Source organism: Athalia rosae, chromosome 2 (genome assembly GCF_917208135.1).
Source record: "Athalia rosae chromosome 2, iyAthRosa1.1, whole genome shotgun sequence".
Lineage (NCBI taxonomy): Eukaryota > Metazoa > Arthropoda > Insecta > Hymenoptera > Athaliidae > Athalia > Athalia rosae.
Window position 1 is genome coordinate 8,630,004 of NC_064027.1, and position 17,327 is coordinate 8,647,330.

A 17,327-nucleotide genomic window follows, 5' to 3' on the forward strand; every position below is an offset into this window, starting at 1 on the left:
CCGTTGCCTAAATTTAAAGAATGTTTTGCCTCTCGAATACGTATAGTTTCACATGGTATCGAAAGTGTCGTAACATTTCCTGGAGCAACTTCGAATTATCCCGATCGCGTACCTCTACCTATAACCGCCTTTATAATACCGATCTTCTTTGAACGAATTTTCCGTTCGCTCATTTGGCGGTGATTGAAAAAAAATGAAATCCCAGCGGAGTCATCGTTGTGGAACGAATATTTAATATTCAAACATTTGTCTGCTATCGGTAAGAATATTTTATCACCTGCAAAATGTCAAGTAAGTCTACTCTCCCATTAGAAAAGTGGCCCCTGCTTTCATACGAATCTGATGGTCCAAAACGAAACCCGAGTAGCAAACCCAGGCTTTGTAAGATAACATTTTCGCCTTACGGTATTTCATATTTCAAATTTCCAGCGCGCCGTTGTGGTCGAGACTTATCGATCCTCGGTACGAGACAACATCGAAGGTCGAAGTTCCATGGCGCCAATTCTTTGGCAACTCGTTCTGACGGATGTCTATCGTAACCTCGATGTTTACATTAAAGTGTTCGTAGATTTCAAATTAACACCGTCTTTTCCGAGTGATGTTATTTATTTTAACAGCGATATTATCAATCGTCTGTGCCTACGCAGTGCTTTTTTACAGAAGTAAACCTCCTTCGAACCGTTTAAGGTGAGTATTCCTATTATGTTGTATCTTTGAGGTTATATCCTAGGTTATTTCGGATATTTTTGCATAAACTGTCGACATCATTTCACCGATAACTTAAACGTTTGATTCGTCAAACGACTTCATAATTATTCAGTTCTCTATAATATGACAGTCTTAGTTTGGTGGGATGGGATTAGGTTTATGTGGGTGCAACGCATGCGCTTATCCCTAACATCTGTGGAGTGAAAGGCTTGTCCACTCCGTAACGATCAATCCACGTGGTCGTAAGTTTGTTTAAAATTCAACGAAACTCCCGCCCCTGGATAGCTTCATTTTTTTTCCCCACCATGACTTTTTTCCCCTACAATAAAAAGGGGTTCTTCGATTCGCTGTAATTTTATTCGTCGTCAAAATCAGCCCTCAAAATTTACCCAAATCTCATCTTGGAACTACAAATATTTCCTTTGTAATACCTTGTACGTTATTCACACACGCGGTGACCTTATATTTACAAACAGTTCGTGTCAGAGGTCATATGACTTCACGGGTTAATTATTGTGACGGTGCCTCGCCGTACCTGCAGCATTAAGTTGTTTGCGGTACTGTAAAGTCATGAATGAGGAGACAGATACCCACCCCATTTCTGTACCCGCAACAAACAGTTCTTACAAAACTTTTTTTCCATCATCCTCTGCACTCGAGCCACGAACGAAATCGTGCAAAAAATGTCGGGACACAAGACCACCGGTACGTTCGATTCTCTAAGTTGTCAAAACAAAACCACTGGGATCGAATATTTATATGGGTCGAGAGGAAGTTTGGAACAAAAGTTTGTCGGGTCAAGAAGTACCGTTAGTTCATCTTGGGCGCTTACTCATTTCATTTTACTTCGTATGATTTTATTTCGCGTTTATTGTCATTCTCAGGAAGCTCCGACATATGGTAGGGTGGAATCCAGCTGAGATGCTCGGGGTGTGTTCGGTAACTGTAAACTATAAAAGCGGAAGCGCAATTACGTCACAATGGGGATTATTCATTTTTGCTAATAATTTTTGTCGTCCGAGCGAATATTACTACACGCCTATTGAGAGAGATTGTAAAGAAGAGTCGTATGCACCTGCTGCGGGCGGTAGCGTGACCGCAAATGCCATGTGCGAAATACCCGAACGTTTGTCTCAATTGTCGTTCTCTTGTCATTTCACGTAGTCGCTCTTTTATTTTTACTACCGCCATCTCGAGCACCGTCACAAGACCCCCATCATCTTGAGTTACCTACTACATCATCACCAAGCGCGACGTTTATCGCGACACCACATGTGACATGCACTTTCTTTTTCGCCCACTCCATTGCAAGCCAATTCGCAAAACGGAGCTATGCATGTCGCGGTGTATAAATTATCCCATGAAATCTTCGTACAACCGTACGGTCGAAAAATGCAGAGTCGCTTTTCGAATATCGTTGGATTTATAAAAGCGTACTACGCGAGGTGCGGGGTATTTCGAATGGAAATTTTTCAACGATCGGTTATCTGGACTTACCTACGGAATACCTGATTTACCGTATGAATTTTCTGCGGATAATTACGTTCACTTCTCTTTTTAAAGCCCGGCATTCGCAGTGTAAGCGTGGGAGCGTATCAGATGCGCACTTTGCGGTAGACCAACGTAACTATCGCTCGTTATTATCACCTAAGGAATGTAATATGTGCGAGCGTTCCGCCGGAGGTTGTACCTCGATTACGCATATGCTAATACCTCGTTCGCCATTTCATCCAGATAGCATAATAGAAAATAGAAGCAAATTTCATTGTACGCTGCGTTACGTATCTGCATAGGTATGCATTTGTAGAATAGCAGCGAGCGGCAGCTGATTCGTGGAATCCAATCGTTGATCTCGAATCCTCTCTGGAACGGAACGTCATCTTTATAATTGTAACCGTAATTTCCTCATTATAAGGGACGACGTTGGTTGGCTACCATGATACCTATTATCTAGGGGACGATCTTAATTATCTCTGGATAATTTGAATTTTGATTAAATTTTTGCAACATCATCATAGATTTCGGCTCGCCACCTGTTTTCTTTTCGATAGCTTCGTAGCGTTCGGGACCACTGTACGATTCCGTCGACAGCTGATAATTATTGTACTATGCAGCTGCGGGGCAATTCAATCGTTAATTCATTTTACAGCATGTCTCACAAATCACAAATGATTTGCATCAGCAGCGATGAAGATGACGACACTTTTACGAGTAAACGGAGATCGGAGCCTATGGATTTGATGACCGACGAAGGTACTGATGAAGATAGCTCAGAAAGTTTCGAATCCGATTCATCGTCGGACACATTCGAGTGTGCAAAATTAAAGATCGAAGACCCGGACGATTTCCTTGAATTCGCAAGTTACGGCATACCACCATTTTCAGGTTCTCCGAAGAAAATCCCCGAAGATCGCTCCGAAGAAGAAGATGAAGAGACCGGGATCTTCGAAATCTTCCAAAAGAAAAAGGTGAAAACCGGAACCCCCTCGTCGAAACCTAAACCTCGTGTCCGAAAAGAGAGAAAGCCGACACGCGGTAGAAGCTCAGGTAATTTCAACCGGGGGAAAGCACGGGGTGGATCGACTCCCGGAGGAACAAAAGGACCGCAGAGCTCGGCGAATAAAAATGATTGGAATTCCGGTGCCGATGGAAAACAGACCGATCAAGTTGATTTGACTAACGATGAAGTTGCCTACGATTCAAATCCGCCCGCTTCTAAACTTACGAGGAATACGGGTGCGTGGATCAGAAAGCACATCACCGTTGCGTTCGAACGAAACGAAAAAGACGAGAAAAGCAAAGTAGCCTTGGAAGAAGTTCAACACGAAGTGCTGCAAATCTCTGGAATCACCGTAAAGTTTCCCGTACAACCGTACGCCTCGCAGATCGCCGTTATGAGCAAGGTATGTTTTCTATTAATCGTCGGTCCATTCGCCTCGGTTTCATTCGGTCCGCCTGAAAAAATTGTCTTCGCTCAGATGATCCAGGGATGCAAAAAAAAGGAAAACTGTCTGCTGGAGAGTCCCACAGGAAGTGGGAAAACTCTGGCTCTGTTGTGCGGTGTATTGGCCTGGCAGGACCACGTCAAAGGTGAGTCGTAAATTTTTTAAAAATGTTTCATCGCGTATTCGATCGTTCCGCGAGTGGTTAGCCCTTGAATTTCTCTGTTCGCGTCGCGTCTTCGTCCATAAAATTTTTCTTCCCACAACGTTGCGGCTCATGCCCGACCTGCGGGGCAATTTTGTTCCTCCTATGTGTATACCTACGTCTGCGGCATTTGTGTGTCGCGTGATGCTGACAAAGTAACGGGCACAGAACACGAGACAATCATGAGAAAACGAGGAAAAACAAAACCCTAACGAACTCGCGACGCCTCGCACGACGCGGCTACCAATGGCTGCGGCTCACAAAGCAAACCGCGCGTACGGTTTCGCATTGGGATGGATATACACGCCGGCTTTCGGCGGGCTTTCACTTTTTCGAAGTTAAGGGCTGAGAGCCGAGGTCTGTAAGATCCGAGAGCTGAGGGGGTCCGGTTGTCTGGCTCCCCGGTTAAATTTTTTTCCGGCATCTTCGCCGAAGAAACCTCGGGGAGCCGCGACGGACGCGCGGCAGTACGGAGGCGGAAGGATTAACAGCGGTGTGTCACGCCATTTTGCGAGCCTGTCGCAATTTGACGGTGCCTAGGCGGATAAGTACCGCGATATCACCCCGACAGAGCCGCCTCCGTCCTGAAAGTGGCCGCGGGTATTAAATGAATATCGCTACCCCGCCGCGCGAGCGGAATACATCAAACAGCGGCGAACACGCACAACGATATTTTTTGAAACGGCTCTCGCGAGAACTCGCTCGTTTTCTGTTACACCCCCGCGGACACCTCTGACTATCGTTACCTTCGTATCGTGGGAATCATCAAACGCACGAGTATAACTGAAATCGCCGATTCTCCGCGGTTGTACGGGCCGATGGTTGAGAAGGTGAGGATTACGTCGAGCCTCCACCATGTTGATAAACACTTCCGAACCCGCACCACGCACGATACAGCGGATTACGAGTCCGATCACACGACAGAACAGATACACATAATTATTAATTGCACGATCTGAGAGAAGTTGAACTTCCACGCGACTTTACAAAAGAACGATTATATTTGGTATTGTTATCGTCGTTAAAGCGCCGTTATACTATTAATGGTTGTCGTATAAGTATTTCAATTATCCAAAGGTATAATTCTCGTTTAATAGTTCTCGATTTCCTCGCGGCGATGTTCTCTCGTGGAGGTACAGAGGTACGCGTGCATGTCGCTAATTAGTCGTCTCGAACCATAATTCCAAACTATTAGATGGATTGGGCTGCAGTATTTATCCGGTGGTTCGTTACCTCCCCATCTGGTATATATCCAGCTGGTACCGCTATGCTCGTCCATCTGAGACAGAATGTGAATTATATAATTTACAAGTAAATCATAACGTAATGCATCCACAGTCGTTACCACGTTGGGCCCGTCGTTATTAACTTTGTGTAATTGAAAATTTCAAACGGAAGCCGATATTCAAATATTACACAGCCGTAATACTCGTCTTCTATATTTTCTAACTTTATACCGATTCATAATATCCACACCTGCAGCGTAGTGGGGTTGGAAAGAAGAACATCGCTCGAACATTCGATACTTCCTGATCTGTTGTCATCTATTTTTGATTCACAATCAGGAAGTAGTTTCGGAAACGAAAAATTTTTTTCATTTTTGCCATACAGAAATATGAAAAGCACGACAATAGGATATTCGAGAAGTTTCTATAAATAATTTTTGCATCTCTCGAATGGACGCTCAGAATGTGCGGTATAAATATTTACCGATATCGATACCCCCGACGTATATCGAGCAGGTATAATAGCGAAAAGGTATTCATTCTTACGGTAACGTAGCGATGTGCGGGATATCGGAATGAACAAGTGGGGGTTATCTCCGGCATATCGCCCACCCTGTTCGGTCAGCTGACACGCGATCGTATGGATCTTTTTAAGACGGAAGGAAATCCATAGTGTCTAAAATCTTCCTTTCCCTTTTTCTATACCAATTATATATCTTTCGGGCGTATAAAATTTCAAACAACTTCTAGCATGTCAGCTGCGGTGAGGTTTGACTTTATGCCCGTCACTCACGCAGTTTCGAGGCAGTTCAACTGAATTTTTGGGCTGTGAGCCCATATAGTATAAATTACGAGACGTCCCTCGCCCCTCATCTTATTCTCCTTTTCCGTCCTGCAGCTCTCCGAGCCATGGGAAATATATTATTCAAATATTTCCGTTCGAAATTTATCATTTTTATCGTTGGTTTATTAACTTTTCGGCTACTTATGTTAGCGGCGCTATACACAATTGCGTAATTACAACTATAATCAAGCTATTCTATTAGGTTATTCGTTCGAAGCGGTTGCATCCCGCCCTCTCTTGTGAATTATCAAACCGAAGAGCGTATCGTAAGTTTACGACGATCGTTTGCTCCCATTTTCTTATAAGAATTATTTTCTTTCACCCCTCACGTCGTTCATCGTCCGTGCGACGTGTCAACGTTTTAACGTTGCAACGTTTAACCGCGCTATCGTCGGTTACTACGATTCCCGTATTTCATATTCTTTCAATTTTTTCGTCGTTTTTCCAATTTTAGATTTCCATAAGCGCCTCGCGTGCAAGTTTCTCCTCTCAGCCCCCACTTTTCCGCCGACCACCCCCTCCCCGCCCGCCCGTGCACGATCGCATCAATTTATTGTCATAGTTAATTTTCCGTTGGCTGCAATTAAGCGACTTCTTCCATGTCGGTTTATCTAATCTGTCATCTCCGATATTGCCTACCATGTACGGTTACTCCAATCGTCAGTTAGTTAGAAACTTCTGTAACAACTGCCATATACATACATATATACGTACGCCCATCCGAACCACCCCATCCCGTCCATTATGCTACAACCTCCACCCGTGTGTATACGTGCAATTTTCCTTTGATGAGTTTCGCCCCGATATTACCGATAACCGAGCATGCGAGGATCTACGAATGAAAGTCGAATTATTAACGGCACCGCTCCGGCGATCGTCGAGGACCATCCGAGATCCAGACGTGAACTTTGAAATCAGGAGATTAGAGAAAGTCGGTGAAACGATGAGCGAGTGGGTGCGGATCACGGTGTACGTATAATTCCATTTTCAGCGGATCGCATGTCTCTCTTAACATATTCGAAATTTGGACGCCGTTTGTGACATGGATGAACGTCAGACTACAGCGTATCAAAGTTTCATTTCTGCAGCATAAATGATTAAACAAAATTCGCGTGTCGTCCATTTCCCATGTACGTTGGATAGGGAGGGTACATATTTTCCGGAATTGTTTCCGCCGAAGCTCGTCAGTTGTCAACTCTCGTACGACATTCGGAGCTTCTCCGCGATCCCTCGTCTCTATTTCCCTCGGCGTCGTCGTCGTCGTCGCAACGTTGACTACCGTCAGTCAGGACACTTTGCACGCTATACTCATCCGACCCAACCCCGAACCACGTCCTCCTTTCTTTCCTTTTCTTTTCCGCGGCCCCCCCTGCAATCATACCAAAATGCAGTTCGAATTGCATTTTTCATGCTAATCGTTTGACTAACAACTTTTAAAATCCTGAATCATCGCGTTCCCGTTTCACCTATAGATGAAATACGGCGGCGGAACGTATCGCCGAGAAGGGTTGTTACACGCGCGTTATTCGTGCCGCAGATGGTATAATACATGAAGCCCGAATACAACCGCCGTATCTTCTTCCGCCCACCGCCGCCGAGCGATACCTGTACAGCAGCTACTTTATACATCGGGTGTTGTATTCCGCGCGTACGTGTGTCGCGACGTTTCTTCCGAGTCGTGGAAGTCGCGACTCCGTCGCGTTTCGGATTTAAGAAAATTGATTGTCATTCGCGGAGTCGCGCATATCAATATTGTATATTTCCACGTAGAGGTATGGGAGGGAGAAATACCGTTGTAAAAGTGTCACGGACATCTGTCCGGTTCCAACGATGTTTGATGTATCGTTTTATTTGAAAGGGATTAATACGCGATCGTTACAGTTGTAATAATAAAATGGGGTGGATACCTATCTGTTATTGAAATCTGATTATCCGCGAGTCACGCGAACCTCGGCGATACATCACGGACTACTCCACGTATACCGACTCTACGTTCTCTTCGTTAAAAATCAACCCCGCCGACTCATTGTGGATTTATACTTTTCTTTGCCGGCAAGAAATTCGGACAAATTATTATCTATTATCCACGATTCGCATTTGTCTCTTGTTCCGTACTATACGCACGATATACCTGGGCGGTGCTTCTTCATCGACCATACCGTGTGTTTCTCGTCTCCTTTTCACCTCTCATTTCAATTGACTTCAACCGCCGTTAAAACTCACCTATAGGCCAAAAATAATTTTCAACGAATCGCCATTCGCTCGAAAAGGTATCCCGTACCTTTGAACGAGATTTAATTCAACCCGTGAAGCAAAGCGTCGTTCATCAGGAGCGATTCGAGACAAATAAACCGTCGGATTCTACGGTATTATTGGTACATCGTGTACGGTTGTACCGTTAACATGTTAATTCGGTGCTTTCGTACTCGGCGAAGGTAGACCGTGCCTTGGTACGTTGACGTGGTTGCGGGAGTCGCAAGTCGGACGGTACCACCGGGGTCCCGGGGGACACCGCCGACGGAGGAAGGACATTATTAACGTCAGGACGTCGGAAAGTTGCATAGCTCTAGCCGGTTGCATGCCTTATGAGTAAAGTGCAACAGAATCGTCGCAGCAGTAGTACCTACGGTACAATGTATAATTCCCCGTTCGGTAATTATTATGACTTTCAGGTCGCTGCTCGGCGCGGTGCGGCCACCGCGCTTATTCCGAGCTCCTCCCGGTCGTTGTCGAGGTTGTCGTCTCACTGTAATAAAGTGACATTACTCGGCATGCGATATCGCGATAAAGTTTTCAAATTTATTTCACCTGCGTATATAACATAGCTCGATTCGCCTTTGGTTCGAGGTGTACGTGTATACAATTCGAATACCCTGCACATACAGCCGCCGCGCGACGATATATTTATTTAGATTTTTTACTCCTAGAATCGGAAGAATTCTTCTACACGTGCCTCGACACGGAGGTATGCCCGATTGCGCTTACGTCGTAAAGAAACTAGACCATCGTCGTGCGGATTTGAACTTTTATGTTCCGCCTCCAGCTGTGAGAAGCAAGCGCGTAACAACGCGAGCACACGGTAATTCGACCGCGGTCCGATATTTCAACATTTCAAAACTTATTTCACACGCGAAACTAACGTACAATCCGCTTTTTGCTCGAACCTGAAACTTTTTAACTATCTCCCGACTCGTCGTCCCCTAAATCCCGCGGGATCCTAAATCGCCCACTCGAAATTACTCGAGCCGAGGACAAGGGGGTCCCGGAGACGATATCGATTAAACCCTACGTTACATTTTTTCTGAAGGGCCTAATTTATGCCACGGTTAAGGCCTTTATTCAACCGACGTTAGAGTTGGTCGCGGAGTGGTACCACTCAACCCGGAGCGTGACAGTTCTGGTTTTAAAGTATAAAATAAATTACTACCGGATAATATGGCGTGCGTCTGTTTCTCGGGGGGGGTGGGGGTGGCGCGAACCACCGGGGTGTCCGTGTCATGCGGCAGGAGTACCAAATTTTACCCCAAAAAACCCCCATTAATTTATCGAGTTTTAAACAAACTCTACTTCCACCTGACGCCATATTCGTCTAGTCGAGTGTGCGTCCGAAACCTCCCCACCTTCCCGAATTACCGCTGATGAAAAAAAATAACGCCTGCGACGCGCACGTTCTTCTCACCTCGTCAAAATTTCACCCCTCGATCTCAGACGTCATTTTTTGCTCTTTCAAAAAACAAAAACTTATCGTACAACGGACCACTAAAAATCTCGACGAGCGTAATAAATTCTGAAATCCGAGCACGATCATTTTAAACTGTCCGGTTAACAGGCCGTAAGGTAGGTAGGTACGTACCGGCGAGATAGTTCGCAATTATCGGTACCCAAGTTAGAGAACGACGACTAGTAGTACATCATGCATCGATTGGTTAATACCATAAACAATATCCTCGCACGGTGCAATTTACGATAACTGAGTTGAAACAACCGGCAATCAGTTGGCACACGTGACAGGCGATAGACGTACGTAGCCGACTGTACGGCACACTCTACTATATGAAAAGACGATTTCACAAATGAATTCTGGATATGTACGTTGACGTTACCTTTTACACATCGCCGATCGCTATCTCCGTCGCGTACAGTTCGATTCCATTTGGACGTGTACCGTTAAATGTACTTACATCTCACGACAGCCGTTTCTACGCTAAATCGATGCAACTTATCAGCGAGGAGATTGATTTCTCTGTAATCGTCCGTATAGCTGCTGGAATCGCACTTCCATAGAATTTTCAACGCGCCGCGGGTACCGCGAGTCGTAATAACGCCGGCCTCAATGTAAAATCACTTGACAATATTTGGCACAAGGCTAATCGTGAGACTGCAGTGCAGCATGGAGCGTCGGTACACTGAGTCATTTACCGCTAAACTATAGGAGACGTAGTTGCCGATGTAGATATGGGTAGTTTACATTATGCCTGCATCAACGCTTGTTCATGTTGAGGTTCGCGTGGTAAATTATAACCATCATTCCCAGATCACTGCTGGGCTGCTGCGGAGTTACTCTCGCAAGGCTCGCGTTACGTCTTCGCCTCTCTCTATTCCTAATCCCCGTTCTCCTGCACATTTTCCTTCCACGTTTCGCTAATTCCAACGTCTACGGGACGAGCTTGAGAGGCCGTATTAGTTCGCTTGCTCGTACGTACGTACCTATCTCCATGGACCGCTAAATCTGCATTCGTAGATACGTTTGTAACGTTCGTGACGTATACGCAGAGAGAATGATGAACGAGGAGATTGGAAAAAATTCAGTACCGATGCGTCTCACTTCGTTACGGAAAGTTTATAAGTCGCGATAAAGGGAACAACGTTCCCGCCGAGTCGAGAGGAAATACTGCCCAATTAATCAATTGCCGTCTCCAGTGATTATATCGAGAGATGTACAAGGCTATAAAATAATTTATTATCGACGCCGTGCATGTGCAGTTACAATTACATCCTCGTATGTGTGTCCGAAGGAAGGGAAGGAGGGAGAGGAGAGGCTGTGGCTGTGGCGATAAACCAAGTCATCAAAGGCTATAAACCATAAAAGCGTTTAATATCGTGCACCTGCCACGACGACTAAACTCAACTCTTACATAAACGACCAGTGGAAAATGTAGTTGTAACGGGATAACCACGTCTTTGATAATTCACGTCAAATTTAAACGCCTCAAATAAAACTAGAGTACCCAGATATGTATCATCGGGATTCGATGTGGGGTATCGGACTTCGCGTCGCTCGATGATTTTCGCCTCCGTAGTACGGGGCGTCCAGACGAGCCACATGGAGCGTAGGGCGGGTAAGGAGGGGTTAGTACGTAGGTAAATTTTGAGCATTGCAGCGGGACCTCATATGCGATCGCCGTTACGAGGCTACCCGCAGGGTTTTGGCGCTCGCTCGTTGCGCGCCGCGTTCGCTCTATAACTACCGGTAGCCGCGCAAGGTACGTCTCGGGCTTTCCGAGAGAAAAGACAAAGGGCCAGGACCCTTTCATCCCGCCGACGATGTCGAGGTTAAGGTGGGCCCCGTCGCTTGCACGACGTCCGGACAATACGGTCCACATGCGGGCCCAACAGCTCTCTAACCCATTTCACCGCGTCAGCGCAACTCCGGTCTCCACCGATCACCACCGGCCCTTATGCCCTTCGCTCTCGCTGCGTTCGCCCGTACTCTGACAACGGCGGCAACGACGACGATAGCGTCGTCATCCGCTGGCTGCAGGGCAACGTCGCCTATTTTTTCGCAGGACGATAGGACACGGGGCCCGAATAAGAAATCAGAAACAAGGAAATTCGCGAGACTGATCACGAAGAACGGACGAGCTCTTCGGATTTATGAAACGACATACACGAGTGCGACGTGTAACTTGTATTCGAGGCGCGTGTTGCGGCGCGTAGATCGGTCCCCGGCAGAGTCCCCGTTGTGTTTGAAATGCGAAGGTGGGGGAAGATAAGAGCGGGACCTCCCAAGGGGTCGGCGGGCGCCAGCCCTGAGCCCCAAAAATCGCGCTCCTCCGCCGCGCTCGGGTGGTCCGCGCGCGATCTTCTGTTCCCCTCTCCGTTCCTCCGTGTTTTGATCTCCGTCGAACCTCTCGGGGTCCGTCCGCGGGCCCCGTTCCTCCCCTTCCTCTCCCCTCTTCATCTCGATTCTTCTTTTCCCTCCTTCTCTTTTCTTGGACTTTCCTTATTCCGTTCGTTGCCGCGACTCGACGCGACGCGCGTCTTCCTCGAAGATAGCCGCGCGTCGTGGCGGTCCAGCCGGATCTTCCAGGAACGGGTTTCGATTCAAAAAGTGCCGCGTGCTCTCCGAGATCCTCGACGGCTTGCATAATTCGCTGCCACGCTACGCTAACCTGTACAGCTCAGAGGCCGCGCCGCGTCGCGCGGCCTCTCGATATATCTGGGAATTGTTCGATACTCCTTCGATACAGAGCTCACCCGTATACATACATATATTCGCGGCCGAATAGAACCCTTCGAGAAAACTATTCCGACCTAGGGACATCTAGATTCGATCTCTTCTGGCGCCAGAAACTCGCGAACTCCATTTTGAAACGACAGAGGAATGGAAAAAAAAAAGAAAAAAAAAAAAAAACAACATTAAAACGGTCAACGGGCCCTCGGGTATTTTACAATCCATCCGCGCGTCTGGGGTGTTTAACAAGAAAAACAACAACGAACGAATAAATAAATTACGGCGATTCGTCAGAAGTTTCGTTACAAAGTTATCGAAGTCGCGCCGTGTTCTAATATCGTGTCCGGTGATTTCATCTGGACAGACGCGATGACAGTTGTTGACCATTCAGCCTTAATGGGTATCAATTATAGTTCGTTAAAAGCTCTTGGAACGGAACGTCGTGCGTCAAGCCCGCGCGACCGGAAGGGCACGTTTCTGTGTAACCCGCGCGTGAAGACGACGACGTGCGACGTGGAAAGGAAATCAACAGAAGAAAAAAAAAAAAAAAAAACAAACAAACGAACAAACAATCATCAACTTCCCGATCGATATCCGTACGACGTATTACGGATCATCTTAATTATTCGCTCGTTTCGCACTCTCGAATATAAGATGCAGAATATCGAGATGAGGAAGGAGACGCGAACGTTCCTCTTACGGCTCCGGTGCAGCGGAGCTCCAGGTTCCAATTATTTCGATTGGCGTGTATCTCGGAGCCGGCATAAGATATAGGTCAGGTATTTAGCGGTGCGGCTACATGTAGATGACTATCTCACCGTGTTAACTAGCTTCGTGCTCGTGTTCGTGTCCCCTGCCTATACGGACTTTGCGGAGGCGGCGAAACCCTCGGCGGACTCGGTGTAGCCCTGCGGAGGGACGACGAGCTGCACCGCAGGACTCGGTGGTCCTCGGAGATCCTGTCGCGGCGGTTCGTTCGACCGCCATAGCCTCGGCTTTATATCTATATGCATGCGCACCCAATAGAGGCAGGACAATCTTTTCTGCGATCTGTCGCTCGGGCTTTTTCGTTCCTGTTATATTACGTACCTTTATGGTTCTTCGTGTTCCACGCGCACCGTGTACATAATCTCCCATTTATACCGTATACCTACCTACGATATCCTGTGTTGGTACGTACGTACACCTACGTCGCACACTAATACGTAGAATTTTGACGTAGCTTTAATAACGCTCTTAATTACCCCCCTTTCCCGGCTAATCACTCGCCTAATTCGAAGAAAAACTTTCAAACTACTTCCTTCGCGCTTGTAAATCTATACATATACGACGTCGCATGCGTACATTCGAACCGTGCGTAAAGTGTAATCATCGCTCGTTTACATACCGAGTCGTATATATATAAAATAAGAAATTCCCAATTCTGGTCAGGTGTCGTAAACGATAATTATTATACCCCGCATGTACATGTGTCACACTTGTTCGATACGATTCTTGGTTCCCCCTTTCCCTCTACCGCGTTCACCTATCACACAGAGCGCAATAAAGTTGTCGTGAGAATTTGTAATCCCAACGCGATATGCACGTGACCAATTACATTACACGGATTCAACTCGAATGGTGCATACTGAGGCGTGAAAACCAAAAAAAAAAATTCGTCGTACGAATCCTGTCGCCATTTGCAGAATGCGGCGGCACATACGAATATCCTGCGCCTTTCGGTTCTAGGTCGCCGAATACCATACCTACTCCCAGTTTTTTTTTTTTTTTTTTTTTTTTCTTCAAAAAATTAGAACTCCGCGTTTCGCCGGCGTAATTTCGCAAACGAATCTAGCGAACGTGCGGCAGATTTACGTTTTCTCGAGTCGCGGTACGGCGCATTGCGCCGGTCGTTTCTATAGGTAGGAGAGAACTTCACGCACAAACCTACCCGCACGTCAATGCCTGTGTAATGAAAGTTGCGCGCGTGTGTCCGTTAGCCACCTTATAATACTTAGGCAGAGGGAAGCGTAGAACGCGTACCCACCTTATATGTATACCGGGCACACCGTTAAAGGTACGTACGCGTGTTAGAGGTGAGTAGGTTCGTAAACGTGTACGTCATATAATACCAACGCGTCTCTCTCTACCTTCGAAGCACAAAGAGTTTCCCTGTGTACAGGCAAAGAAGTGCGCGCACACAGGCCGAATCCTGCGGCTCTAATATACTCCAAAGACACAGGCGAGTCCTTCGGAAGCCGCGATGCAGCGTGGGCCAGGACGGTGTGTGTGCTCTGATCAAAGGGAACCGCCTCCTCTTCATCTACACGTATTATGTGCGACTATGCCTTTGCGTCCTTTCTTCGAATCTACAGCTACGCGCGCACTTTATGCATCGCCACACAGTACCACCTACTCTCCTCCGTACGCTCACGTCCGTGTTTCTGTCGCTATATTGTGTGTCACTGTAGGGTAAACGCGCGTGCGCCCCAACCTTAGATTATTCCACCTACGATGTACGAACTGCGATACGATTCCGTTACATGTGCACCTCGAAATTCGTACGGATATATCGAGCATGTAGATCCAAATCTGTATCTGTAATTCATCTTTCGTACGCGGCAAACAATTCACACCGCGCCAAATCAACCTGTAATTCGAGCTTTCGAGCGATTCCTCTCCTCCCTCCATGGATCGTTCGTCGTCGACCGTTGGAATGATCAATTTTTTCTGAGCACGATTCCCACCAAAAATAATAATAATAATGACAATAATGAGCAGGGAACAGATTTGTGATGTACAATTTTACCATTTTGTATCTGGCACGGGCAATTTGTACCGCCAAGTGTTCCATTGTCTTGGCAGCCTGTCCGTTACGATGTGTGGAACGTCTAGTTTGTATCGTTGTAAATTTGAGTATTGTATCACGTATGCCGCGTGAACCGGTAATACAAGAGTTTGGGAATATCTTACATACGTGTATAGACGTGCGTGTCCTCGTCGCGCCCAAAACGAACGACGGACGTAAAAACCGACAGCGGGTTCGCTGGACACAACCGAGCCATGTACCGCGATATGCGTGGAAGACGTGGTGTACGTGTCCTATGATTTATACGTATGTATGGGAATGTACGTACGTACGGACGTATATATATTTTTTTTTCCTGTGAACCGTGCGTGCATGCGTTCATGAGTTCGAGTTCAACGTTTACGCGCGTTGCGTGCTTTTTTTAATTCAAATACACGCGTTTCAGATTCAGAATGCGCCCCGTTGCCGCGGGGAGAACGTACCGAATTACCCTAATTAACTTATTATAACACTTTGTGTCAACGCCCAAATTAAAAGAAAAATCTAGTCACGTCAACGAAATTATATCATATGTGTTGTATTTCTTCGGCGGAGGCACGTCGTTATGATATTTATGCAGCTTAGTACGTATATATTCAGCCCATCTGCAATGATCATCTTTTTCGTCGAAAGCAATATTGCGGTAGATTTCTTCATTCTATTACTCATATCCGAACGCCAAAAATCAATTCACATCAAATTATTTTTCAAAATTGTCGACGGGCGTCGAAAAATAACGTGCATGCTGTGTTGTGTTACAGAGCCGCTAGAGAAGAAGACAGTTTCAGTTCGAACACTTAACGATTTCTGTGCCCGATCGAAAGAATACACGAACTTCTCACGGTCTCGTCTTTTAGGTCCCGAAATAAATTTCAACGTTTTCTTACTTAATTCCCTCTGTGCAGCGGGGCCGGTGGCCTCCTCGTGTTTAAAGGCTCACGAAAATCGTAAAAGAGTCTGTTTTATTTTTTTTTATATTTCATTTTTTTTTTTTTACGACCGGTTCATTCGCCGGAGTTGAGTGGCGCTAACTATGAGCGGATCGTATCAGCTGGCCGCACATTTTGGACCGAGCTGAAAGAAGAAAAACAAAAAATCCAAACGCCGAAAGCGCGTATGAAAATTGATCGGATTCAAGAATTTTGACGATACGCGCCGCCGGTTTGTTGAAATGACAATTTTCCGTTTCCGCGTAATCGTGAAAATTTGGCGACACGCGAATCGCGTGAAGAATCGAGATTCGTCGTCGTCGTCGTATTAAGACCCCGACTTATTCGAAGGAGCGATTCAGGGCGACAAAAGAAATAATTCAGCCTCGCTCCGCGCGCCGAGAGGAAACTGAATTTTAATTAATGACTCTTAATTTTCTTAATTGCACTCGCAAATGCGCTGATTGCCGGAGATGCAACCAACGTGGTGGCCCACACAGAACCCGCAGCCCTTATCGTCGTTATTCTTACTATAGATTCAATTAATGAAGTAACTCGATGGATTTATTAATTCATTTAACGCATCGCCGCCGCGGTGGCTCATTGTTTTTTCGTTCATTTTAATAATACTTGTGAATTTCTCTACGTCTCGAATTCAGTTTTCCATACCGATTATCGAATTATTCACTCTATACCGGAGGGGATCCGAGATGCCGAAACCGTGGGAGAGTTCCACGGCGATGCTGGGAATTCGTGTATCCAGCATCCACCCTTGTGGCGCCATCCTGCGTAGGGGTGATGAAACTTCTCGCGGAAAACGACACCCCGGTATTGCAGGGAACGGTGTAACGGGTGTCCGAAATATTTTCTTCTCATAAAATTTAAATGTTTTTCAAAAAATTTTCAAATCAAATCGTTTTCCCGGACGAATACAAAAAAAAAGTCGATTTGAATCAATTTTTTGGAAAGTCGCACCTCTTAGATCTCCATATATTTCCTATTTTTTTTTTTTTATACCCCTAACTCGGTTTTTCTTTACTCCTCTGAGTACGAGAAACGGTTTTCAGATTTCTTGGCGTATCCCGATCATTTAGAAAAAAAAAAAAATAGAAGTAAAAGTGCAGCAAATTTTGTTTAACTTGCAGCCGATGTATAGATGGGTATCCTTCGTCCGGTGCATGAGAAGAAGGCG

General features: G+C 46.1%; 1 protein-coding gene across 1 annotated transcript in view; it reads left to right on the forward strand.

Annotated features, from left to right (window-relative positions):
- Positions 1–503: 503 nt before the first annotated feature.
- Positions 504–17,327, forward strand: part of LOC105683890 (Fanconi anemia group J protein homolog) — a 49,043-nt gene continuing 32,219 nt past the window's right edge. Inside the window, exons 1-4 of the mRNA XM_012396862.3 lie at positions 504–687; positions 2,858–2,961; positions 3,094–3,611; positions 3,687–3,798. Coding sequence (XP_012252285.2) covers positions 599–687; positions 2,858–2,961; positions 3,094–3,611; positions 3,687–3,798 — 823 coding nt within the window. The 5' untranslated portion in view covers positions 504–598. The remainder of the gene's footprint in view (positions 688–2,857; positions 2,962–3,093; positions 3,612–3,686; positions 3,799–17,327) is intronic.